Raw genomic sequence first — 27,833 nt, 5'->3', positions numbered from 1 at the left:
AAGCTCTATATTCTGATAGTAATCATTGCAGAGTGTTTGTTCAATAACAACGGTTTCCCCATCTCTCCACTTTAACAGAGAATATATTTTTAGGTTGCGATACCAAACCATTGGATCATTTATCAGCTTGAATGTGATGTGTTCCAGTTCTACATTTTCTTCTCATATTTTATTTTTTCACCATTTCCTCTATCCTGTATGAGTTCTCTCTACTGATTGGATAAAATTGGTATCCTGAGCTGGAAAGGTATCCTATTTACTGTTTACAAATGAGCTGGATGGGGGGACCTCTGTTACCAAACAAACACTCTATAGTATAGAGTCTATACTATAGAAATGATTGTTATGGGAATATAGAGCTATTTAACACTTATTTGAACAAAACAACATTGATATCATGATAGGCTATTGTTGTGCATGCAGTGTTTTAAAGATCAGTGGCTTAGTGGTCACACTTTTAGTTAAATGACAATTTAGTGACAATTTAGTAAGGAGACAAAAAAATCACCTAATTTTAGACATCTTACATTGCAGTGACTTATAACAAAACAAAACAAATAACATGATATCACTAGCCTGATTATCAGACAAGAAGCAGTCCATTCAGTGGAGTGGGCGGGGTCTATGGTCTGGAGCCACACAGGCTAATGCTATCACTGTCTTATCCTGGGTTAGGAACACTACAGCAGAGGATTTGTGATGGAGTGGATCTAAGCTGATTGTGTTAGCATCATGGGCCAGACACAGAGTGGAGATGAAGAGGTGGATGATGATGAGGAGGTGGAGCTGAGGCAGATCCAGACACTGTACGCAGCGTTCATCAAGAAGTGTCCCAGTGGAGCTCTGCACCTTCACGAGTTCAGGAACATGTTTGGAATTCATAGCTCTTCTGAAGAGGAGAGTTTATACATGGAGACTCTCTTCAGATCCTTTGATACTAATAGGGTAGGAATGCTAATGCTAAAGAGAGAGAGAGAGAGAGAGAGAGAGAGAGAGAGAGAGAGAGAGAGACTGCATACCTATGACAGGAGCAAGCCCAACTTCTAACACCAACATAATAAACTTGACAACATATCCCGAATACCTACTGTATGACACATGTACAACACAAACAGAGTCAGAGAGACACACAGTTTGACATTACTGAATCAGTCTAAGTATTATTAAGTACAATTATTGGGGCGTGTCTCCTGGCAGAGATTTGCGCTCCACTGAGCGCCCATTTCTTTCTCATTATTATTCTCCCTTCAAACATAGGGTAAGGTAAGGGAATGGTGATGGTGATGTAAACTCAACATAAATCTTCATGTAACAAAATGTTACGTTTTGATACTTAAAGGACAACTTTGGTTTTTTACAACCAAGGTTTATATTTGAGCTTGTAATTAAAGTAAATCAAAGATGAGTTTTTTTTTTTTTTTCATTTACTGCTTTCTATAGTTTTAGCAATTTTCGTGATATTTTTTACAGTGGGCGGGGGCATTCTGTCCGGTGGCTAAATATGCCTTTTTTACACAATAAAAAAGGTCCTGTGGTCTTTGATGGCCAGATGTGAGTTATTGGGGGCTAGAAGAGAATTATAATAAAGAAAACACCGGGTTATTGTGTAAAAAAAGACCACCGGACAGAATTCCCCCGCCCACTGTAAAAAAGATCGCGAAAATTGCTAAAACTATAGAAAGCAGTAAATTGAGAAAAATTAACACTCATCTTTTATTTACTTTAATTACAATCTAAAACATAAACCGTGGTTGTAAAAAAACAAAGTTGTCCTATAAGGATAGTAGCATGTGGTACTGGCATCAACTTTAATTTATTGATTGTGAAGCTGTACATTTTTATCTACAGTATATCTCCTCCAGGCCCAAGGCCAGGGATGGAGATTATGTTTTCACCCATCTCTGAGTGTGTGTATGTACAGTATGTGTGCGTGCGTGCGTGCGTGCGTGCGTGCGTGCGTGCGTGCGTGAGTGTGTGCGTGCGTCTGTCTGTCTGAAGCTATCTTGCAAACCGCTAGATAGGGAAACTGGAGATAATATGTTCTCTGCGGAGTGCATATCTTTTTGTCTAATTATATATTTTTTGTAAAAATAAATGAGCAACAGCTAGTGCTAATATGATGATAATATTCCTACAGGACAATGTGATAGACTTCATGGAGTTTGTTGCTGCATGCCATCTGGTTCTAAGGGGCCGCCCAGAAGATAGGTTGAAGTGGACCTTTAAAGTTTACGACCGAGACGGAAACGGAAAACTGGACAGACAAGAAGTCAAACACATCATCAAGGTAAGACTGGAAACTGCAAGAAGACAACATATGCAATATAAATCTATCAAAAATCCAATTCCAATCCAAAGATTACAGTCAATTCCTGCACATACTTATCCTCTATAGTAAGACAATCATACAGTGACATACAGTGGTGCTTAAATACATGATGGTAAATCCACAGCTGTGTTGGAGGTGTATATCCTCGCATGCATGTGCACGCACGCACGCACGCACACACACACACACACACACACACACACACACACACACACACACACACACACACACACACACACACACACACACACACACACACACACACACACACACACACACACACACACACACACACAATGTATGTTTTGACAATTGAGGGAATCTCAAAGTTTGTGTGCTATGATGGATATACCTCCAACACAGCTGTGGATACATAAGTGTAAATAGTAAATACACATGTAATTATGGGCTGTATTTAAGTACTATGTCACTTGATTTTTGATAGATTTTCTTATGTTTCAGATACTCTACAAGATTAAAATGAACCATGATGTAGAAGGAATGACACCAAATGGCATCTGTGACAGAATATTTGAGGCGGTGGATCAAAACAATGATGGTAAGTCTCTATTTTCCTTCCACTGTCAGGGGTGGCCATAGCTAAATGAATGGACTGAGACTAATGACACTAGTCTGTTTGTTTGTTTTACTAAACCACCTTTAGATATAGATGGATTACATTGATGAAAAAAAAATATTAATATTTATCATTCCTGTTTCAGGTCAGATTACACTTGCAGAGTTTATGGAGGGAGCCCAGAAGGATAGCTGGATCATGGACTTTATGAAGGTAGATGTCAATGCCAGTAGATGGTTCAAACGGAACTTTAAAGAGTCGTGAAATAGAGAGTCAGAGACTTGTCAGATAGTTAAATACATACAATACCATATTAATGGCATTGTGGTTAAAGAATATTGCCTGGAAAACTACACATTTGCCTTTTTATTGCTGATACCTCGGAGAATGCATGGATGACTGATGCTTGGATTGCACAGGGCTCTGGCTATAGTATAGAAGAAAGTGGATAAGGAGACAGGGCCCTTTGCTATTGGACAGAAGAGGGGACAGGGTCCTCTGCTATTGGACAGAAGAGGGACATAGTCCGCTGCTATTGGACAGAAGAGGGGACATGATCCTCTGCTATTGGACAGAAGAGGGGACTGGGTCCTCTGCTATTGGACAGAAGAGGGGACAGGGTCCTCTGCTATTGGACAGAAGAGGGACATGGTCTTCTGCTATTGGACAGAAGAGGGACATGGTCTTCTGCTCTAGAGGGGACAGGATACTCTGCTATTGGACAGAAGAGCGGACAGATGCGGACATACTGCTTCACAGTCTGAAACTGCTTTCTCACATGTGGAAGCCATGGTCGCGTTCCATTGACAGGCCTTCTTTATTGACAACAGTCCAGTTGCCCTTATCTTTAATCTAAGTGGAAAGTCTGATTGGACGAGCAAGCATGCTATTGATCTCTGAACTGATCTTGAGTCTCATACATTCTACTTTATGTCCTTTGCCTTGTCGTTTGATGTCACAGAGAGGTTATCCTCTCCTCTGACCTACTGTAGGAGCATCTTGCATGCTCAGTATTTCCTCCACAAAACAATCAACGGCAAAAACAAAACAGCTCAATGTACATGGCAGGTTGGATTACAGGGTAAGCAGGAGGAGAGGGGAAGACTTTTCAGTTGCCCATGTTATCTAAAGTCACAATTCACTATTGGGGTACAGCTTTAGAGATGAGCCAGATTTGAGAGCCACAGCAGGTTAATGATTTTATTTTAGACACAGACATGTAAGAAGAGACCACTATATAATAATTGTCTTAAACATTGTAGTGATATGGCTTCCTTTCAGGATAGCTGGTGGTATGCTACAAGAGGATACAAACTGCTCAAAGACACAAATATGACCATTATTGTTCAATAACAGACCTGGGCACTGTGGAAAGTTTTCTTTGTCCCATACTGAACATCACTATTGACCAACACGGCTGCCATGTTGCTTTTACATCGTGTGTGTGTGTGTGTGTGTTTGGCAGTATGGTGGTCTATTCTAAACACCTGTCACGTAACACAAACCCGACCCAATCCCCCCAAGCTTATAGCAGCTAGAGGGCTATAAGGTTCAAGTCACCCAGAGGGATAAGCTGTAATAGAGCTTATCCCTCTGGGTGACTTGAATCTTTGGTCTCTCCAACTGTGCTTACGCAACAGCTACTGTAGTAGGTGCCCTGAAACACTGACATCACTTTTTTCATTGAGCAAGGCACCAAGGCACCTGCTGTTCATCAGAGAGCAGCACAGTAAATTGTTTAACAATGTGTGCAACAGGGTGCTGGTGCAGCAAGAAGAAAGTTTGCCACCTATTCTTGATCACTGCCAAGAGTTTCTGGCAGTGATTCCCAACCTGTGGGTCAGGACCCACTGGTGGAACATGAGGGTATTGCAAGTGGGCTCCCCAAATAATATAACTAGAAATAAAAATCATAGTATTTTTTTCTTTAACCCATTCAATCCGGCAACGCATCTACAAATGCTCAAACTTTTTCATGTCAAGGACCACCCAAAATGATATGCATTTGGCCACCGACCCCCATCTCAAAATATTTAGTTCCAGTGACCCCCCAGAAGCAAAATAATTTGTTACAAATGTTATGTTAAAAAACATATATTCAAAGATTTCCACAAATTTTCACAATATATTTTTTTTGCAGATCTACAAGCTCATAGCACGGCATTCGGTGCCGCACTATGAGCTTGCATATCTGCTATTTTTTAATAGCCAAAGAAATCTAAAATGACACAGATGCGTTCCCGGATTGAATGGGTTCAAATCAAGAAAAATTTGTTTACATTCTGATACCAATAAATCAGAACTTAAATTATACTACCGGTACGTTAGTTCCATCGATCCAAGCCAGAACACTATCGATAGATTGATCAACATGCTCTGAAAATGCACCCATCTGACCACTTACAACATTTTCAAGTGGGCCCTGATCCAGAAAAGGTTGGGAAACACTGTTTCAGGGAAACCACTCTGTCTATGACTGTCTATTCCTGCTAGTACAAGTGAACTTCTCCCATCAGGTAGAAGCACCTGCTGGTAGAAGCTGGTACAAGCACTGTATGTTGAACAGGTAATCATCTTAGTGGATTACATGTTCAACATATGGTACTGTACAGAGTGCACTACCCTTATTGTTCATCCTCTCTCTAAGACCCCCAGTGTTAACCCCTAACCCTTAACATTTACAGATAAAAAGGTAAATGGAAGGGCAATGTGTAAATAGTTCCATAATCTTTGAAGGTTTTGCTTTTAAAGTTTCATTTTTATTTTTCAAATGGTTTAATCTTTTCCACTTGTCTTTTGAATTACACATTCACTGCTTATCATTTAAATTCAACCCTTGCCATCTATTTTGATGCTGTTCCAAGCATATTTGTAAATAATAAAACATTTGACACTTAATTTAATTTTAAATCGTTTGTTCCTCCAAGAGACTGGACTTATTATGAAACCCAGAAGACATTAATTACAGCAAGACAATGACGCATGGTAAAACTATATTTATTATAGCTAAATAAATCAAAATTACAACAGTAAATATAAAAGACATGATTTCAGATTCATCACATGCTTCATTGTGTGCCTCTCTAAAATCCTATTTACACAAGATATTGTACAACATGGCTAGTGTGGAGTGCGATCATTGGGGAAAATGATTAATACTTTTGTATATTTGTGAACATCTGGGTAAAAAGAACAGATTCAAAGTGCAACACATTCTGTCTTTTGTCACTACAGTGTGAAACTACATTAATTTGTTCAGGTATTCTGTGGTACAAGTTTCCAGAAATCCTTAAATACTTAGTGATCTCTCACAATCAGGATTAGTCTCTTCTCGTGCATGTGTTCTATAACTCTAACACTAAAGGTTATACAGCCTCTACTTAATGATACTACAGTTGTAATAAAGTTATTTTTACAATTAAGAAATAACTAAATGATTTATAATGCCTTCTAGAAATGTTGGAAAATATACAGTAAATAAACAACATTAGAAGAACTGAGTTCATACCGTAGGTCATATCAATGTAATGTAATTATACAATTATAATGTTGGAAAGACAATCATTATTGTGTCACATAATCAGGACCCAACTCTCTAAAACAGAGCTGAACATGGTCCAGTTGTATCAAAACTGTACAAAAACTGAAGGCCCTTCGGTAGATATAGCTTCAATGGCCAAAATACGACCCTGCAACAGTGCTATATTAGCCTTCACATACACAAAGGTAGCTAAATGTGCTTAAAAATATATATTGAACTTCAATATAGTCTTTTATTTGGTGTCTCCCATTTTTTTTTGCTGGTTTATGAGAGGATAGAGGTAATTTGTTTTATATTGTTACTCTAAACATAACATATTCACATTTACAGAAAAGGTAAAAAGCCCTGCAAAACTACTGTATCCATTTCACACATTGTCTACACACAGTAAAATCCTCAGTTAATTTAACTCAGAGAGGGTACACATGGAATCAAATGGACCCATATTAGACAATATTAAAGAACCATGGCCTCTTTGAACGAATCAATCCATCTGTAAAAGAAATGGAAACATTATGCTTAGAACAAATTAAGCATTAGTCAAATGATGAATGCGAGTAGACTTACACATAATCATTAGTACTATGTGTATACTCATATGAACTGAGGAATGGAATGGCATTCATTTTGAACTATGTACCTCTGGGCTGTTTGGATGTCATCAGCTTTGAAAATGTAGTAGAGCGTGTTTTTGTGGTAAAGCTTGAACTGTAACTTCTGAGACGAATCTTCCTTTAACATGAATCCCAACAGGGGTTGACTCTCCAAGGCTGCCACATCCTACAAGGATAAAAAATAAAACATCATGGCCATTAGATCTTCATAACATTTTTTATTTTTTTTTAAACTCATCACTACCTGATTTAGGGTTTTCACGATGGTAAAAGCCCATGTAATTAAATAAATACGGTGAAGGAGAACTCACCTCACTGGCGGCATACGTATAAAGGACCTTGTCCTTGATGACAAACCACAGCCTCTTCACCTGTCTCTTATTGGCCTTTGATCTCTGCAAGTAACCACTCATCGAGGAGTTGTCTGTGTTTGCCGTAACCTTAAGGCAATTAAAAGCAATCAGATGAGTGTTCTAATCTACAGAAGCAATCCTTCTTATCAAGCCAGTGTGTCAGGCCTAATTTATAATGACTATTTTCAGTGCATGACACTGTTGTACGACGGCGTATACTGTATATCAGGCTTCAGTCACCTCTTTGAGAGCAGCGGGTATCTTCTTCTGCTTCCTTGTGAAAGGTAAGACTGCAAAGGTAGACTTGGTACCAGGGGACAGAGCCATGGCCTGTGCTTGTTCACCTGGTGAAATGATTTGTGAAATATGGCTTTAGTTATCTTTGATTTTGAAGTTGTCCGGCGGAAACATTGTATCTCCATATGTCATCTTTTTATGTTTTCTTCTTATATCAATAACCTATTTTTTACTTTGTCATATGAGTGCCAAACAAAAGGTTGTCTGTTTTGGGTTTCTGAAAAGTAACGGTTATGGGTAAGATAATGGTTTCCACCCGACAGCGACGGCTCAGTGTCAGTACAGGTGATGTTCTCAGAACCTAATTTGGGTCCTGCTCTGGAGGTAGTACTAACCTGGGTTCTGGGAGCCGAGAAATAATCATTTTTTTCCCTAAAATACAGTAGCAGCTCTACTAAGTAACTAACTAAGTAAGTAATCTGGATATAATGGAAACGTGGGTTCCGGGTTCTGGAAGGTTCTAGGTTACCCAGTAGAAGGCATAAGGAAACCCTTCAGTAGCGGAAACATTGTATCTCCATATGTCATCTTTTTATGTTTTCTTCTTATATCAATGACCTATTTTTTACTTTGTCATATGAGTGCCAAACAAAAGGTTGTCTGTTTTGGGTTTCTGAAAAGTAACGGTTATGGGTAAGATAATGGTTTCCACCCGACAGCGACGGCTCAGTGTCAGTACAGGTGATGTTCTCAGAACCTAATTTGGGTCCTGCTCTGGAGGTAGTACTAACCTGGGTTCTGGGAGCCGAGAAATAATCATTTTTTTCCCTAAAATACAGTAGCAGCTCTACTAAGTAACTAACTAAGTAAGTAATCTGGATATAATGGAAACGTGGGTTCCGGGTTCTGGAAGGTTCTAGGTTACCCAGTAGAAGGCATAAGGAAACCCTTCAGTAACTTACTTCTCTTCTGCTGGAGGACGGTGAAGCACTGATCACACACGCGTGCCAGCTGGTTCTTTAGATACTCCAGGCAGTACTTGTTGGAGGAGCACGCCTGGCACACCACCTAATGAGCCATTTACACAAAATCAATTAGGACAATTGTTTTACTTGCAGTTTCAATGGATGTTAATGTGCTGCATTCTCCTATTTAGATACGGTATATTTTGGAATTTGTATTTTATCACCTGTTCCGTGTGCATCTACATATTCCTAACTAGAAAGACTGCAATCTGCAATCACAGCGGAGCATCCTACAGTATGAACTATATTTAAAATGTTTTCAAAATGTAAAAAAGTGGAAAAGTGGAAATAGCCGATTTTGGGGAAACAAATTAAATGTAAATGACTGACGATTATGCAAAATAATTGTGATTATCTCAAATAACTGCGATTATCTCAAATAATTGCGATTGTGTAATAATTGTGACAGGAAGCCTCACCTTTCCACATGCTCTGCAGTGGTGCCGCCTCCATGTGAGCGTGAACTCACAGGTGCAGATCATACACATGGTGGCTCGTAGGTCCGGGATCCATATGGGGGCTTTGGAGCCCAAACTAGCACTGTCGCTTGGTTCTATCTGAATATGAAACAACAATCATGCATGTTTTTTATGTACTCTTTCATGTTCATTACAATATTTAACTATTAATTATTTTAACCACTTAAGCCCTATCTAGTTAGTTGACTGAGTAGTCCCCAAGGGGTCTATCCTAGCAGGTCTACTCCCTTTTGCTCTCAAAACCAAATCTCTTCAGTGAAAATAGCTACAATATCTACAAGCTCACAACGGGTTGCGTTTGCATCTGTTAGTTATTTTCACAGGGTTGTCTGCCTCAGAATAGTGGTTAATAATATCAAAGAATAAAGATGGACTAATACTGTATGTGAATCATACTGTACAGTACCTCCTCTGGAGCTTTGCCAGATATAAAGGTTATCTTTTTCCTGGTATAGTCGTTGATCGCCATGGAGATGGCCTCCAGCCACTCATCTCTCTCTGTGGCAGAACTACAGCAAGAGGACAACATGTGCTCACTATGCATGTATAGCTACAGATCGTTGCTGTCGGGTGGAAACCTCATATGTCCAACACTGTACTTTTCAGGATAGCCAATCTACAAGCTCAAAACGCAGATTGGCAATTTTTTTGCTAGTTTTGTGTAACATTGTAAAGTAGAGCATTAAGTTACGAAAAAACTAAAAAAGTGAAAATATGGAGATAAGTGGTTTCTACCCAACAGCGATTATATGCTGTGTTTATTGGCCTGCGTAACGCAGGGGAAAATATATTTCTATTGTTTTTAATACCACAGATTGTCCTTTATCATAACAATAAAGATTTGTCTCTTCCTCTTACCTTGCAGAGAGAATAAACGAACGCTCCACACTCTCAATGTTCAGCTCATTCTGAAAGGCTTCTTGATTCGGCTTGCTAACCTGCAATTATTTTCCATTGTGAGCGGAGAATTGATTACACACAGTCAAATCCAAAGTGTTAATGTGACAGTGCGCCCATTCTCATGACAGGCTTGAAATGGTCAGGGTCAGATCATAGCACAGAAAAAAAGTATTCACCTTCATCCCAGCCAAGGACAGCATATTGTTGAGTTTATACTGGCCCGACTGAACAGGAGTGGTGTACAGCAATGTGTCGTTGAACTACAAGAGAAATGTTGGACATCAGTCACTTTTAGTAGTCTATGCTGTAAAATCCTGAGTTTAAATGTTGCATAGGGAGTGTAGAAATGCCCATACATACATACATACATGCCCATTGAACACTCTCAGAGAAAAATTTACACTCTGGATTTTACAGTGTATAAAGGATTAATACAGTACAGAATCCCCCATTGGGACACAATGCCCATGAGGAATGAATCCCTTCTGAAGGTTAGGAACTGTACCAGGAAGAACGTCCTGGGTTGCATGACCTTCCTGGACAGCTTCATCAAGATGCCTTCTTTCAGAAACACCTGAAAAACAAACATCATATGCTTTCATATGAATTATGACGTTATTTGAAGCAGATGGCACACCGGACTACAGTAGGTGGCCAGTGACTTTGACCAGTTTCACTTTAAAAACCTTTGCCTCATGCACACGCACACAGCACCAATGGTTTTGATAATGTGGATTGTGGAAGTTAAATGGTGGATTTGTGGATAGGACTCTATATGAACAAACTTGTTATATCAACAAAATGCATCGCATTCTGTTTGTGTGACATGCATGCATGATGCAAAGGTTTTGAAAGTGAAACTGGTCAAAGTCACTGGCCACCTACTGTACATGTATATGTGCTGCCATCTTTATTGTAGTTTGGACATTGTACTGTGCACTTATATACAGTAATTAAAGTTTGAATTGGCTTCACAATAATTTGCAGAAACATCTCTTGGGTGGGAAAAGAAAGCTTTGTGCGGTACCCACCCTCCCAGGCTGGACAATCTCATGGTGGCCATTCAGACGACACTGGACCTGGATCAGCTTCTGAAAATTATCCTGAGAGATAGTTGAGATGTTAGGATGGTCCGTCTGCATTCATTAACTATTCATTCACTCACTCACCATTCATTCACCATTCATTAATTCGAGTGGATTTATTTTAGTCTGGCCCTCACCCCTTGTTTCATGATATCATTGGCATGATTAGCCACCTCTTTGACAATACCAAGGGCAGCTGTATGGATGAAAATGTAAAACAATTTAAGTGAAGGAATAGGTGCATATCACATAAATAACAGGATGAGTTTAAAGGAGTAAGTAGTTCAGCCAAAAAATCACGTATTTCCTATCAATTACACACCCCACGAAACACTGAATTAATGTTTTTTTTGTCACGTTCCTAAGCCAATAATTTGATTACCGTGGTCTATCCGGTAGGAGACACAAAGAGTCTCCTTTGTGTCTCCTACCGGATACATAAGCATCTTTATAATTATCATCAAATTATTGGCTTAGGAATGCGACAAAAACAAAAAATCTCCATGAATTCAATGCTTTATGGGGTGTGTAATTGATAGAAAATAAGTGTTTTTTTGGGTGAACTATCTATACTATACTATACTGTCAGAATAGTTCACATTAGCAGGTTTATTGCTGACCATCACATTTTACCTTGTGTGTCTTTGTAATCCACTGAGTCTGGGGCCAGGTTCTTCAGATAGTCTGAAATTACAAACCATTTGAGAGGCAAAGAAAATAAGCTATAGAAGGAAATGAGGCATTTGACAGTACAATGGGTTTTAAGTACTGAGTAGTACATTCTTCTACTACAATTAAATGGGAAAACCCTGGATACAAAATACGCAGGTGCTTACATATTATAATTATACAAGTGTGACGTCAGAAACATTCTTCACATTTTGGCGCTGAACCATGGCACCGCTTATATCACTTACTGTGTGTTAAAGCTTGTTATGTCACCAAATCTGATTTAGTCTGCCTTTAAATCTTATTACATGTGGCTTGAAGGTACATGAGACAAATGCCACACTGAGCTCATTCCTATCACTAGGTGGCAGTGTAACACCTGTGATGAGAGACCTCAAGGTTTGACCATGTTGATCTGATTGAGTATGAATATTGGTTAGTTATTTTTATGTTGGGGGAAAAATGCTTTAAGGAAATAGAATGAATATAGAATGAGAAATGTGCAGTTCAAATGAAGAGAATATTGTGGAAATGTTACCTGTAAGCAGCATCTGATACTGTGGGATTCTTTGAATAGGCTTCAGCAAGTAATGTCTCAGCGCCAGGTTGGCACAGCGTGGACTGGCCTGGCACACAATACACATATTATAATGGGTGCAACAATTAATCAAACTAATCAAATCAGTCAATTATATAAAAACATTTAATAAAAGAATCAAATGTCAAAAATACCGAAAATAGCAGATCTACAAGCTTGCAATGCATCACAAGTTTGTAGATTGTTGCATGACACCGTGGTACGACAAAGTATAAAACAAAGTATAAAATATGACTTAAGTGGTTAATCAGACTATTCGATTAATCAGAAAAAATAATCAATAGAATCATCACTAATGGACATCAACATAGTGCTACAGGGATGAAGAGTTTTTGTAAGCCAACATGAAGGTTTCCTTCACCGTGGATTCCCACCACAACCACAGCTTTCCAATAGACTTTTTGCATTGGATAAATGGTTTGGATTTTGTTCAACAAGATAATCACATAATGGCTTCAAAATTCATAGCTGACGTGCAGTATTAACGGTGATACAAATATACATTTTTCAAAACAAAACTCAAAATGCAAACTCTCTTAGGTGTACAGTATGTTAACCACATGGACTTTACTTTCTGCAATAATCAAAAAGTGCGTGGGGGAAAAAAGGATTGGAAACCTGGCGAGGGAACTCCTTGTGTACTCAGTCATCTCCGGATTATAGGATTACAAATTGTAGTACTCTATATTGCATAGTACATCTCTCTCTGACACCAATCAACCCTCAAAAAAATTAAAAGACCCAAAGACACTCCTCGTAAACAAAATAGCAGGTTGATCAAAACAGGTCTGTCAAGCTTTGTTACCTCAAATTCTCGGAGCACTCCAGCAAACACAGAGTTCCTCTTTGTCTGCTCTTCCAGCTGGGTGACATTCTTGTCGAACTCACGGATGTATGTGGAGTACATCTTTAGATAGGGCCCTTTCTTCACAAAGATGTCTGCTAGCCGGGCACTCTCATCCCTATGAGTAAAACAGCATCCAGACATTTATGCATCATAGAAACATCACCTGGCTGGAAATAGATCTGAAAAGGACATGCTTACAGAGATGCAGCTGTTCATGTCTAGTGTAGACTCAAACTATATTTATTCTTATTTTATCTTAATTTGCTCTTTACTCTCATCTCCCTACTCTTACTTGTATGTCTCCTGTGTTTCATAGTTTACTGCTATTGCCGCTATGATAGTCTCTCAGGCCAGACTACTCTTCCACAATCTATGAATGCTACAGAGTCTTTAACTGCTCCTCGCAATAGTTAGGAAGTAATTTCCGTCAACGAAAATATATTTTAAAATATCTTTAAAATATATTTCTAAGGGCGCTGAGGTGGCGCAGTGGTAAAGTAGCTGCGGAGTCTGGGAGTTCGAATCCACCGCGGTAAATCTTGCTTTGTCGAGCATCTATACAAAGACAATTGGCTTATGTTTGGGTGGGGGCTCCTTACTGGCAGGTGAGCCAGTAGGATACAACAGCAGTGACAACAGGAATCGATTGGCAAAACGACTAAATTGGGGAGAAAAAAGGGGTAAAAAGCAAAGTATGTATTTCTAATATATTTTGCAAAGCAGCAAGCTAGATAGGCTTTGACTAACTTACAGTAGGAGTTATTGACACAACTGTAATGGCTAAATGCAAGTGGGACAGATATGTACAACATACAGACTGTTAAGCAGAAGCATTTGAACATTGTGTGATCCAACAGTCTGAAGAGATCGCTGCTAGGACACTTAAATTACATGGGGATGAATAAAGGTTTATCTTATCTAATCATCAGGTATGACAGACACATGTTGAAGCTTGCGAGCCTGGAATGTGATTCATGTGTGTAATTGTGCCACACATAGAGCCCTTCTAGAGCCCGAATGAAATATCGACCATTATTTAACTTTTTTGATGACAATTGGTATCATCAGTTATGTAGCTGATGTGTCCCGATTAGGGACATAATATAATTAAGCCCCAATTAAGCCCATCACGATGCGTTGTGAGCTTGTAGATTGGCTATTTTACTTTTTGTAAAAAAAAAATACTTTTTGAAAATCTGTGAAAACCTTTGCCAATAATGACAAAATAGGAATGCCAGGTTGAAAGTGGTTAATAAAATACACGTTTCTCAAATTGATTAGAAACATTTCAACTTTTTGACAAAATACAGCGCATCAGTCAGAACGTCTGTAATCAGCAGGCCAGTACTCTCCAAAATCGGGATTTCATCTGAAAAATTAATCTGCAATTGTTTGGCCTCTATCAGTTTTCTAATTTAATATCACATTGTGTGGTTGGTTGTGATACCATTTGGCAACTCTTTGCTCCAGCTCTCTGAGCAGGTCTTGGTTGAGCTCGTACAGCTGGGGAAGGTTGTACAGAATCTGGTTGAGGACACGTTCTTCTATGACGGGCTTCCCACTCTGACGAGACGCCTTGGCCACGGCATCACGGAAATCCTGCAAAGACACAGACAGAGTGCTTAGAATATACTGTATATCAGGGCTCAATTTGTAAAAAAAGAGGGGGTGACATTTTATTATTAAGCCCTACACGTACAGTATATACTTCTTTATATGACCAATATCAAAATTGCATAAATAGTCTACATTTCCTAAAAGGAAATGGATGTATTTAATTCAGTCTGACCAGAAGGAGGGATAATATGTTTATTGCCGTTTCTGTTTTATCCCTGCTTCTGGGATGTCAAAAGCAAAGGCATGGATCCACCCAATCCCCCTAGCAAATCCATCCATGCTGTATATAGAAAGATAGATGGATGGTCACACAAAGTCTCATATCCTGGTAGGTAATTTACCTGGGCATGTGTTTACCCAACTGAGGGCAACGACCAATGCCTGGGCAATCATTTGTTTATCTCATACGCATAGGCCTATGTTTATGTATAGCATTTCATCAACACAGCAACCATGGTGCCCGTCAATGTTTGACGTGTTGAGTTCCTTTCACAGCGAGGTGAGAGCTCACTGCGCGGTGCAACTTTAGCTCGCGTTGATTGTCAGCTACTGCTGTATCAGCCCTTGGGGTTATTAGTTATCAGCCCTCTGGGGCTATCAGATATCACCTTCTCGGTCCTTCTAGGACCACGAGGACAAATAAAGGCTTTGTATGTGATAAAGTCATTAGCAATCAATCTGTCTCAACTCCACAGCAAAATGAGTGACATTACAACACCAAAAACCGTCAGCACTTGTAAATGGGTGAAGGGAGCACACCAGATACGGCAAGTTTAAACATCATCTACAGGTAGCCGTTAAGCCTGGCCCCTGACCCTTACACAAAGCTGTCTTACATTAAGAATCCTTACACTTCCAGGATCCTACAAATCCCTGTACGAAAAAAAGTAGAACAGCAGAGCCTCGGGGTGCCTGAGAAAGCTCATTCTGTCTCACTTTCTGATGACACAGAGTTACTTTGCAGTTTATGGGACACGAGGCTCAGAAAGTGCTTACAGAGAAGGGAACCAGTAGACAGTACCTGTGGTTTACACAGGAGGACCATGGATGATGTTGGAAAAACTTGGATGGTCTTAAAAATAACAGCGACCCGTTTTGATTCATTGAAGCAACGCTGACAAGATGACACGACGTTGCAACTCAAACCAAAGCAGGTACAGTAAAGTAGATACTGGAGTCCTATACACCTTATCCACATGAACCCTAGCGTCCCTAGCGTCCGTTTTCTGCTCATGTCATAATAGGCGAACATTATCAAAAATAGCAGATCTACAAGCTCACGACGCATCACGTTGCGAGATTGTAAATCGAGATTTGATGTAGAAGGAAAAAAGGAGGGGGCCAAGTACAGAGCCCTGGTCAAAATATAGCATTGTGAGGAATACTCTAGGGGTGCATATAAAAAAAACCACTCTTTCTTGTTATAACTCAAACCCTGTTCTTAGTTGACCATATTCCCAAGGGTTCTAGGCCCCCTCCTGTTTTCACTCGACAACAAAATATATTCGGTGACAATAGCTTAATATATGTCTCAAGACTCAAATGTGCCACAAAACGACTCTAGGTTTCAAGTGGTTAAGAACTGGGCCAACGCCAAGTGGCATGTACTGTATATTATCAATAAGATTGTATTGATCATATTTTTCATTGTGACACCAATAAATTGGAACTTAAACTATACTCTCCATTGATCCAAGCCGGAACACAATTAATTGACTCATCATTTATTTTTTCTTTTTTTTTCTTTTTTTTTTTATCCCACGATTTTGTAACCCGATTTTTTTACACCCAGTGCCAATTGTCTATGTAATCCTGGGCACTACCTTCCCTCTGCCAACCTAGGGAGGCCAGGGCCGAGCTCATGCCTCCTTCAATGCATGAGAGCCAACTGACCTTCTTATCACCTGACAGGGGAGAGTTTCCCTGGTTGGACGTAGCGCGTGGAAGGAACACGTTATTCCAACCAGTTCCCTTCCCCTCCATCAGGCGCCCCGGCTGGCCAGGGGGAAGCAGTATAGTGACCAGGATTACTGCATGTTTTTGTGAGGGTACCTACCCTGGGAGACACGGGGAGAACATGCAAACTCCACACAGGAAGGCCCTTTCGCCAACCCCACCTAATTGACTCATCATTAAAATAATCTTTCTCTGAAAATGCACGCGGCCCAACCATCTGGCCGTGTTAAGTGGTCAGGTGGGTGGACGCTTTCGAGATTTTCAAGTGGGCCCTGACCCACTTGGTTGTGAATCACTGGGGTAGAGTATGTCTGTGTTCATGAAACTGTTTACCTCCTCCCCCATCATCCTGTGAAAAGCTGGATGAGTGGAGAGCACTATGACACATCACCATTCCTTTAAATTTGGTCTGACTCCTGTCATCTTTTTGGGGCTTTTGTGCTAAAACAACAACAACTAAAATCTTTAAACGTTCTTCTCGTCCACCTACTGTATGACACAATACATCTGATAATATTCTGAAGTTTACTTAGTATCATTTTGAGTTTTTCTCAACAACAGGAAGAAACAACGTGACTCACTTTCTAAGTTCAGACAAACGTTTGTTATCGTCAGTTCACAAAACCACTGAAGTCTGGGTGAAAAGACTGTGAGGAATGTGAGCGAATGTGGGCGAGACTGAGGAGCAGGACTGCAGGGTCCATACTGTCTATCCCACACGGGGTGTGTCTCAGTGGCTAACATAATCAAACACATATGGGCAATCTTGGCTCACAAGCTGAAGCTCACAGCAGATAACACACACACACACACACACACACACACACACAGTCACACACAGTCACACGCACGCACACGCACACACACCTAAAGCTCTGCACTCACGTTTCACATTACATTACATTACAGTCATTTAGCAGACGCTTTTATCCAAAGCGACTTACAATAAGTGTATTCAACATAGGTAGGGAACGAAAACTACTAATCACCAGAAGTCTTTAGTGCATTTTCTGCAAAAACAAGCAACCAAGAGTATACCTAGCGCTAAGGTAAAAGTGCAATATATCAGCTACCTATTTCCTTAAACAGATGAGACAAAATAGCTAAATCAAATGAGCATGAGCTAAAACAAATAAGTGTATCGACTAAACAAGATCCAATAAACAATCCAATAATCCAATAAACAATACAGCAATAGAAAACAAGCGTTCGTACAACTAGTTAACAACAAGTAGGTCAGGCAGAGAGGAAGGGTAGTGTTTCCTGAAGAGGTGAGTTTTCAGCCTGCGGCGAAATATGGGCAGTGACTCTGCTGTCCTAACATCAGTGGGAAGTTCATTCCACCACTGTGGGGCCAGAACAGAAAAGAGTCGTGACCGTGTGGATCGGCCACGCCGAATATAGGGAACTTAGGGAACTTGTTTTTGTGCTGAGAACCAAATGTATCAACAAACAAAAAAATAAAAAAGGGATACTTACGATATGCAGCAGCTTCAAGACGTCTACGAACCTAAACAGACACAGGAAGTGGGGAGAGTTAAAAATAAAATAAAAAGGGTTGTTGTTGTGAATGGTTGAGGTTGTACACAGTAACTCTAACTTGAACTCTAAATTAATGCTCAGGATTGTAGAGCAGTGGTTCCCAAACTTTTTAGCTCGAGACCCAAAAGATAATTTTGTTGTCTCCTGCAACGCATTGTGAGCTTATAGATCTGGTATTTTCACTACTTCTTAAAAGGTTATTTTTTCTTTCTTTTTTTTAAATGTATGAAATTCTGTAAAAAACAACAATTTTAGTAAGCTAAAAAAAAGGGATATTTACTCGTGACCCATACAAATGGGTGTTTTGGATACACTGTGGTCCTTGAGGGGTTACCAGGGGTCCCCAGTCAAATGATTGATAGTTAAGAACCAAAATGGACCTTTTCAGATCTGTAACTCAGAGAGTGTACTGATGGAACCAAATGGATTTTACAGTATAGATTGGGCTCACAGATTTAAAAAAAATGATATCAAATGGGGCTCCATGGTCTTATGCATATCAAACTGGGGGTCCTTGAAATTAAAAAGGTTTGAGAATCGTTGGTGTAGACTGGAGTGAAAAAAAGGACTGTGCTCTTACACTTTCTCAGAGCTCATGATCTCAGTGGCGATGTGGTGGATCTTGCTCTTTGTTGGTCCGTCCTCAGTCTAACACAAAGACAGAGGTCGTCACAAGGAGTCATTATGCAGTGCACATTTAGTCAAGAAATGTTGCAAAACATGTTTTGGGTACATGTAAAACGTCTTTGAGTACCTATCTGAGATGTAATCATTATGTACACTACAGGATACAGACAACGATATCAGTACATTGGAGGTACATTTCTCATAGCTACACAACACCTGGATATTGTACTGTACAGAATGACATTAATGTAATTGCAAATAGGCTCTGTGCATAACTGTAGCCCCAAGTGGTGTACCCGCTTCAAGTTCCAATTCATTTTCCTATAGCTTCGTGTGATTGGCTCAGCAGCGGATTTGAACCAGAACCTCATTATGTAAGTGTCATATTATGTTTCTGGGTTCAAATCTTCGGCTGAGCCAATCACATGAAGCCGAACAGGAACAGGAAACGAGTATGCCACCTTCTGGAAACTCAGGACTACAGAGCCACAGAGCCTATTAGTGACCATAATTATCCATAAAGCAGAAACAGCCCCATGGGATCAAAACAAAGTATATCCGTTATTTCATCTGATGCATCAAAATGTCTGCTGTGACATGGCTCCATTGTGAGTTCACTTGAGTACACACAGACACTTCTCAACACAAATGCCTTTTTTTCCATTGCATAGAACCGGCTCAACTCGACTAGCTTCGTTTTCCACTGCAGATAGGGCCCCTCAAACAGAGCTGGTCACCATAGCGACGTTCAACCCTCTGCGTGAGAGTGATAAACAATGCTGAAGTTAAAGCTAATGCTAACTAGTGCCGGGAAAAAACATTCATCATTTCAGTGAACGAACATTACATTACATTACATTACATTACAGTCATTTAGCAGACGCTTTTATCCAAAGCGACTTACAATAAGTGCATTCAACATAGGTAGGGAACGATTTAATTTACGTTCACGGCAATGATTCGTTTAAATGATTCGTTCACGTTCTCGTTCAGTAGCGCTTCCAGTTCCGGACGGCAGCGAGTGCGCATGGTGTGGTAAACAGCGCGCATGGTCCGGTGACAGGTCTAAGCTTAGCCCGCGCCCTCCCGTCCTCCTGTGTGCAGTGCGGAGGGGGGGAGGGCGGGGGGTGGCGGGGGTATGAACAAAATCGTGAACGTAACAGTTTCAGGAAGTGAACAGGTTCATTCACGTTCACGGCAAAGAACTAGTTCTTATGAACGAATCGATCATGAACGACACATCACTAATGCTAACGTGAATGCTCTCTGGAAACGATCACTATTGTATCTGTACAGTCCAACAACAAAAACTGTTTCTGATAGCGTTTTAGGCGAGAAATAAGCCATGCAGTTGCTCAATATTGATTTGTTTCACATTTTAGAAAGAGTTTAAAAGATTATTAACAGTATTCGCGAGCTTCCATGAAGTATAGAGGAGTTCATCCTGACACGATTGCGCAATGACGCTTGATTCTCTCTGACCAATCAGTAGTATGCTCTGCAGCTCTGTGGCTCATTTAGCCTATTAAAACTGGGCAAGCATCTGTGTCTTTTTAGATTTTTGCGTTGGCTATTTAAAAATAGCTGATGTACAAGCTCACAGTACATCTGCTATTTTTGAACATTTTTTAAAAATCTTGAAAGTGTGAGAACTACTGATTTTCGAAGGCATTTGTAGCATCAGCCTCAGGTCTTAATGGCTTAGTTCTTGTAGTCGAATAGAGCCACAATGGAGCCTCTTGCTCACCTCCCTCTGCTCTTCCTCTTGGTGTGCAGGATCTCCTTTACTGGAGGTGGAGCTGCCATCATCCTCATCAGAGCTATGGGCCATGATGATGTCATCGTCCCAGGAACCATCATGTAACTGGTCCACCACCTCTTCATCCACAGAGCCTCTAAAAAGGGACAGGATGTTATTTTAAGACGGGTCAAAACAGTCCAAATGAATGAAGCGAGCCCTGCACATACTGTACCTGTGCAAACACATGCAGCTGCACACTTTAAACACATGAATATACGGTTTACAAACAGTTGCACACCAAAAACATCACGCAATTATATATGTAATGCACATACCAAAGTGTGAGTGCAGCACACCCACACATACTGTGAATGCACTCACACTTTGGGACACATAGTTTGGTCATCATGAGGGAAAGATAGCCTGTGAGTTCTGTAAGTGAGGGTAGGACTTGGAATAAGAATAGCTGCATCAGCATTTTATTTAAGGGAGGGTGTCTTTTTTTTAAATAAAAACTGAATATCATAATACAGTGAGTCCAGCACGTATTCTAACATTTCCTGCTCAGAGAGCCAAAAAAAAGAAAAAGAAAATCAGCATGCATGCATTGCATACAGGAAATGGAGCGCTTAACAGAGCAGGAAAAGCCATTTCATGATAACCATCAACACATCACACAGCCCTCCAGCCCTGGACCAGATGCTTCGGTCAGTAGAGTGGTCTGGCTGTGTGCCGGCCACCTCCAACCAAAACAGTAAAATGGCTCAATTCCAAACGGGCTCACTCCCCACTAATTATTATGACTTATGAGCCTTTGTTGATTTGACCTTGAAGATCTGAAATGATTAGTAGATTATTAATAATCTAGCAAAGAGGTGCTGGAGCTTCTATCGTACAGAATAATTTAATTAATAAGACTGTTGAAAGGGAGCCCATCCTTGGAATAACAACAAAAAGAATAGGTTCAGGGTGGCAACTTGATCCCTTTAAATGTTGTTTTAGTACGCAGGAGATTCTGAAATATATGCTCTACCTTCTTCCTCAGTGTACGTGAGGAACAGTCCCGTTGTGTATATAAAACTATTCCAATTCTTTATTTGTTAAGAACTGTCAATCAAATATACTGACTGAGACAGTATATCGTGGATAAAAGTCTAATGGTACTCTTAGTCTCTTCCATCGATCTTTATTATTAACCATTATTGGTTAATAAGAACAAACTCCATTAAATCATCAATGTATCCAGCAAGATAGCTGGGGTACAACTTGAGAGTATGACATCAATGTATGAGACCCTGGTACTTAGGATGGGGAAAGCTAGGGATAGAACACACAGTCAATACAGTCAATACAACCTTTGTATTGCAGCCTTGCAGGCTAGGGCTTGGGATCTTTGTCCCCCACAAGTATAGGACTTCTGAACAAACAGGCCCTATCTCAGTTCTGTACATAAAATGTGTAATGTGATATGTGATGCCACTAGAACTATGACTGGTAGTCTACTCTATTTTCCTCTCTGTAAGAGAGGAGTTGTGTAGTATTGTCAATGTATTGTGTGATCTGCTGTCTATATATTGTGTATTTATGTGTTGTGATTTTTGTGTCCTGATGGCCGCTTGGCACTAAATGAATTTCCACGAGGACAAATAAAGCATCTATCTATCTAACTCAGCAGGCTAATGTTTCTTTGTGATCTTAAATTGCTTACATGGCTCTGGTATACAAGAGCGTATGCTTTGCATCATCACTCCGCTTGGAAGCAGCTCAACGTGTTTTCAACATGTGATTGTTGCACAGTGCAGACAAAAAGGGCTGACATACTAAGCTGCTCGGAGGCACACCGTACTGTACAACGCGTAATCCTCAGACTGCATTTTTTAAGCGCAGACTGACTTTTGGATTGGTAGATATTCAATAAGAAAACTGTATGCATTTTTTAATACATGCATATTTTTGTTATTGCTCTGAATTGACCTACACTACAGACATAAACTGATTAACCACATGAAGCCTAGCGTCCCTATTCTGAAAGAGCAGATCTACAAGCTTTACAACCCCTTGAAACATGATACATTGTGAGCTTGTAGCTTGGCTACTTTCGCTATTTACGTACTAAAGCACAAAAAATATTGTCCCATACAAATTTCACAAATTTCAAGTCTTACAGTCTTTTGTGAGATGGCAAAACTGGTCAAAATCCGAGTCTAAAACTTAAAATATCCTCTGAGCCTGAGCGGCTGTGTAGGTTGTTGTTAACTAGCTGACTCTAATCAACTGTTGCCAGGACCGAGATTGTTTGCATCTAAACATTCTTTCCCAACCAAATGTCCCACATCAAAGTGGTCTCTCTGACAAAGAAAAATAGCTACGGTGAGAATGTTTATTTATGAAAAGTGTGCCATCCTGCCGCTTGTCTGTCTGCTGGTCTGACAGAAAAGTCAACAGAAATGTACCTGCGATGACGTTTCCTTTTTTTACTTCCCTTTAGAATATTGTTGACAGAGAGTCACTCACCTCTGCACATAAACAGCTCCACACAGTCTGTATGACCTATCATTTCTGGTTCTCCCATGATGTCAAAGTTGAACGCTAGAGTCTTTGTCCTTTTTTGGCTTTTTCAATTTGTGTTTTTTTAGTCTTCCTGCTTTGTTTAGTTTTCTACTCTCAATCCGTTTTGTCTAGTCTAGTTAGACTGCAGTTGGTCTCATATAATCCTTGGTGTTTTGTCAGAAAATAAATAAAACGAGAGAGAGAGAGAACGGCAGAGAGAAAGTGAAACACAGATGTATTGAGGTGAGGACAAAGAGAGACAGAGGGAAAGATTTAAAGCCAACTTGCTTTACCTGTCACTGCGCTTCTGTTGGTGCCCAGTGTGTTTCTGCGTGGGGACCATGTAAGGTTCCTGCTCCTCATAAAGGTTCTCATCATCATATGTAGAGTTCTGGTGGGATGTCGCTGCTCTCCCCACAGGTAGGTTCATATAGTCTGTTATCTCCTCATAGTGAGGACTGTTCTCATAGTCCACCGACTGCTCGACACCAGAACAGAACTCATCTCCATCCACATTCTGCTCAAATCCAATCTGCGGGCAGGAGAACTTCCTCACGGCCCACAGTCTAGCGTTGTCCACGTGCTCTTGGGAGCCCCGGAGTCCGTCTCGGTCCCCGTCCACACATTGCTCCGTTTCAGCCGCGGCGCAGTCCGGTGTCTGGCCTCCTTTGGCTTTCAGCTTGGGCAGCATCTTCACAGAGAGCTTCAGGTCAAGGAGCCTGCGGAGAGAGTTCTTTTTCGGTCCCCCGGCATGGATGAGGTCAGCGGAGGTGAAAGACTTGGCTCTCTGCTTGCCCAGGACTGAGCGAGAATCTTTACGGCGTTCAGGAGACACCAGAGTGGGAAAGAGGCTTCTCTTGGTTGTCTTCTCTGGAGGCAGAGGCAGCTCTGTTATTGTCCTCTCCCTCAGGGCTCCATCTTGGACAGTGAGGTCAAGCCTCTTTTCAATGTCTGGGGTTTTCCCCTCCTCCATCTCCCCTGATGGGTCCTTTTCCAGCATCCACGCCATGTGAGCGCTGTGTCTTTGGGGCTTCTTGGGCGCTATCTTCGTAGCCCCATTTACCGGTGACGACTCGTCACCGATTCCCACGGCAGTAGCCGGGTGACGACTGAGCTCCGGCTGGTTTTGTGGCCCGCTGGAATGAGGGAAGTGCGTAACATCACCGTAAACTGCCCCCCGGTCATCTGTTCTTCCTTCCACTCGTGCGGCCTCCCCAATGCCCACGCCATCCACTGAACATTCCATCTCATAGACACCGTTGTTCAAGTCAATATTCTCCTCCTCTGCATACCGTGAGGGTGAGCAAGGGGCAGAGGCGGGCGTCCTCTCAGGTGCGGACAGAAAGGGCTTTTTCCTGGGCGGAGGTGCCGGCGGAGGGCAGGCCTTCCTTGACGACAGCTGCTCGTTCTTACCGACGGTGGTGCTCTGGGCTGGAACAGGCACGTTGACAGACAGAGTTGACAGGCTGCTCTTCCTCTCCACCGACACCTTCACCTCTCTGACGCTCATTTCCCCTCCTCCTCTCCATTCCTCATCCTCATCCTCGTCCTCGTCCTCCACCTTTTCCTGGCGAGCCAGGGCAGCTTTCCTGGGCTTCCGCGGTATAGGGACAGGAAGGGGCTTCTTAGGGCCTGTTGGGAATGAGGTGGGGTTGGCATGGGGCGCGGCTGACGCACGATTAGAGCCAATGGACTCTTCTTCTGGTCCGACAGCGCTTGAAGGAATGACATTACCATTAGCCTCGTCACTCCATGTTCTGAGAGGTAGAGAGGGCCTCACGGTTGCCACTGGGCTGAAGACATCCGCGTGTGACTTAAGGTTTTTATTCTCTATCAGTTTATTTTGAACAGGTGTGTCTGGTACTGGTTTATTGTTAGAACAGTAGGTAAGGATTGTCGACTGTAGAACAATGTCTGTCAGAAGGTTGACATTGGTCACTTGGGACACGCCACTGTCCATTTTCTCCCCTCTGTTATCCACTCGAACCTGAGATCTAGGGAATGATGTTCCGGATTCCTCTGTTTTATTTTTGTGCAATTTTTTCAAGTCTTTCTCACTTTTACCTGAGACTTTGTCTGTTACATTGCCCACGCACTGACAGTTTTCTTGGGTACACAGGCAGATGGGGATGATGTAATCCCAATCTGGCTTCTTGTTCTCTTGCTGTATTCCATTTTTCGAGTTCTGGAGACCAATGTTCTTTGGGATGTCATATATCTCCGATACGGACGTAAACTGGTGAAGGCTCTTTGAAGAGACTGAGTTGGATTCCGGTGCCGCTGCAACACTGAGTTTGGACAGGCAGGGTTTGGGTGCTAATGCCGGTTTGACCCGCTTTGGCGTGCCAGGCGAGGTGTGGGGGAGGCCATCTCGTCTGGGGGTCGAGGGAGATAACTCTGACCTCTGGGGTTGGTTGAGCTTTGGTTTAGGGGCCAACGGTGGCTTTTGCATGCCTGGAGAGACATTATGGAGAGACATGAAGGAAAGAAGTGCTTAAAAAACATGATTAAAGCCTTAAACTGAAATTATAATTTGGTACAACATGAAAATAAGAGCCAGTTTGAATGGCCAAACGGCATGCTTCAGATACTTGAATTAGTCTGACAGATGTTATGATAAACTTTGGTGGGTATCTGTATAATATATGTAGGCCTACTGTACATACAGTATATTATCCAGATACGCACTGTCTAATCTATCAATAGGGAATATGAGTATATCAACAATGAATGTATGAGTGAATATACAGTATGCGAGTCTCGCAACAGTTATCCTTAACAGTCATGGTTATGTATTGTACATTCCAGCAGTCCGTGTACGAGTGTACCAGTCAAGTAGTCAAGTAGTCAGTAATCCAAAAGAACAGAACAGAACATGGGGGTCAGGCTTGGTTGTTGAGCCTGATGGCTACTGGTACAAACAAAGGACTGTTGACTGATGATAGGTGAAGTATGGGCTTATTATCTCCTAAATTGCTCTGTAGTGGACCTGTCCTTAAATCCCCCCCCAGTATCACTAAAGCTATTGTTTGTATTGTCTGAACTGTGTAGTGCTTCCTGCAATGTGATGCCAAGCAAGCTAACAATTAGGGATTGAAGTGAACAGAATTGGCTGAGAGCCTCCTGGAGAATAATACCAGATACGACCAAGTACTACTACAACACTCCTTCCTGCCCAGGGGGCTTACATATCACATGCAGTTGGGTTGCCACACTTCTCAACAAGCCAGTAATCCTGTTAATAAACCAGTCAACAGGCAGCAGGAGGAGAAGAGGGGCAGGTGGGATGGGGTGGGGTGTTGTTGGTACACTTGTTGAAAAGTCAAGATACTGACTAAGCGTCTGTGGTGGATAAAAGTGCAACATGCTGACCTACTAACAGTAACAGATAGTGACAGGCAGTGGGAGAGGTTTGTTGGTCTTGAGTAAACGCCAGTTTTCTTCTCCCCAAATCAGTGTTATTTTCTCCACTCAGCCCTGATCAGCAAAACTATAGAACCCAACGTCTGTTAATGTGTTGACTAAGGTAAACTGTTTAGTGGTTTGGGACAACGGCCACAGGAATTTGACATACATAGAAAATGAGGAACATTAGGATATATAAGAGAGATTCTAATGTATAACCACCCATTGTAGCCTATATGCATATAGCCTGCTCGAAACACAGCTATATAATATAAAGACACGCACATGATGATCTTTTACCAGATTTAAGCCCACAATATGGCATTTTGTCGGCAAAAAAACAATGCGATAGGCATGTTCAAAACACAGTAAGATCATATTAAACTGTGATGAGTGAATCGCTTACCTGACTTCATATTTAGGTTAAATCCACGTCTTCTTTTTGATAAATGTTATACATCAACTTAATGGAAACCAACAGCTCTCTTCTTCTAGACACATTGTTGTAAACAGTGGCGCACAATATTCATTTCTCACAATCCAATCTTTGGAGTTTGTCAGCGCTCCACTGTGATCTTGTCCTGGCAGTAGTTGCGCTCGCCGCTCCTCTGTGTGTTTGTGGCTGTCTGCTGTGCTGTGCTGTGCTGCTCCACACTGTTGCCTGCGAACTCTGAGGCACAAACACGCCACTAGGGGTCGCCCGGAACCGCAAATAAGAGAATACTTACTACCAACCATTCAACCTAATTTATATACAATTAATTAGTCGAATTACTCTGAGGCACCTTGAAAATTATTTCAAGGACCCCCATATTGTACAATAAGATTGTATAATATGATTGCTACATCTTATGATAATAAGATTGTACAACTCTCAAAACAATTGCACAATCTCAGAGTTAAGCAGTCCTGTAAGGCTAATTTGGAACCCTGAGGGTCCTGGAACCCACTTTGAGAACCACTGATTTATACAATTAAGCTTGTTGAATTGGCTCTTATATAAAATATCGAAGAACCCTTTCCATTCAGAGTTTTTGTTTTATGTTACCGATAGTTTACCACAAATTATGAATGAAAAATTAAGAATACCACGGTGTACAACTATATGCACTTCAAGCACTTAATATGTCTTTCCACATGA

At 41.1% G+C, this 27,833-nt stretch overlaps 2 protein-coding genes across 3 annotated transcripts; one reads left to right on the top strand and one right to left on the bottom strand.

The window, feature by feature from the left end:
* Nucleotides 1-732: 732 nt before the first annotated feature.
* Nucleotides 733-3,170, top strand: guca1g (guanylate cyclase activator 1g; the record flags this gene model as incomplete). The annotated part of the gene is made up of 4 exons (XM_080438149.1): nt 733-945; nt 2,138-2,287; nt 2,792-2,888; nt 3,052-3,170. The coding sequence occupies 4 exons, from the start codon at nt 733-735 to the stop codon at nt 3,168-3,170; spliced, it is 579 nt and encodes a 192-aa protein (XP_080294275.1).
* A 2,717-nt stretch (nt 3,171-5,887) lies between these two features.
* On the bottom strand, nt 5,888-27,293 carry LOC308092100 (FYVE, RhoGEF and PH domain-containing protein 6-like). 2 transcript variants are annotated; one of them, XM_080437918.1, is made up of 22 exons: nt 27,099-27,293; nt 24,515-25,741; nt 23,581-24,481; nt 20,744-20,891; nt 18,950-19,017; nt 18,307-18,337; nt 14,702-14,853; nt 13,213-13,369; nt 12,348-12,435; nt 11,774-11,824; nt 11,278-11,336; nt 11,087-11,158; nt 10,561-10,629; nt 10,232-10,315; nt 10,014-10,093; nt 9,562-9,664; nt 9,096-9,233; nt 8,614-8,719; nt 7,655-7,758; nt 7,373-7,501; nt 7,088-7,227; nt 5,888-6,940 (listed from the first exon to the last, which is right to left on the bottom strand). In XM_080437918.1, the coding sequence occupies exons 1-22, from the start codon at nt 27,106-27,108 to the stop codon at nt 6,904-6,906; spliced, it is 3,954 nt and encodes a 1,317-aa protein (XP_080294044.1). In that variant the 5' UTR covers nt 27,109-27,293; the 3' UTR covers nt 5,888-6,903. The 2 variants fall into 2 exon arrangements, with proteins under 2 accessions (XP_080294044.1, XP_080294043.1); XM_080437917.1 differs by having other exon boundaries at nt 23,581-25,741.
* Nucleotides 27,294-27,833: the final 540 nt, after the last annotated feature.

The sequence above is a fragment of the Gymnoscopelus braueri genome (assembly GCF_963280865.1).
Source record: "Gymnoscopelus braueri genome assembly, chromosome: 9".
Classification (NCBI taxonomy): domain Eukaryota; kingdom Metazoa; phylum Chordata; class Actinopteri; order Myctophiformes; family Myctophidae; genus Gymnoscopelus; species Gymnoscopelus braueri.
The sequence above is the reverse complement of the archived record's forward strand: the minus strand, read 5'-3'. Positions and strand labels throughout refer to the sequence as shown.

Excerpts from the sequence above, each read along its gene's own strand:
- LOC308092100 (XM_080437917.1), bottom strand. Across the intron at positions 20,892-23,580 it reads CAACAGAAGCGCAGTGACAG|AGGCTCTGTGGATGAAGAGG; the intron begins GTAAAGCAAGTT and ends GTCCCTTTTTAG. Across the intron at positions 11,159-11,277 it reads ATGATATCATGAAACAAGGG|GATAATTTTCAGAAGCTGAT; the intron begins GTGAGGGCCAGA and ends ACTATCTCTCAG.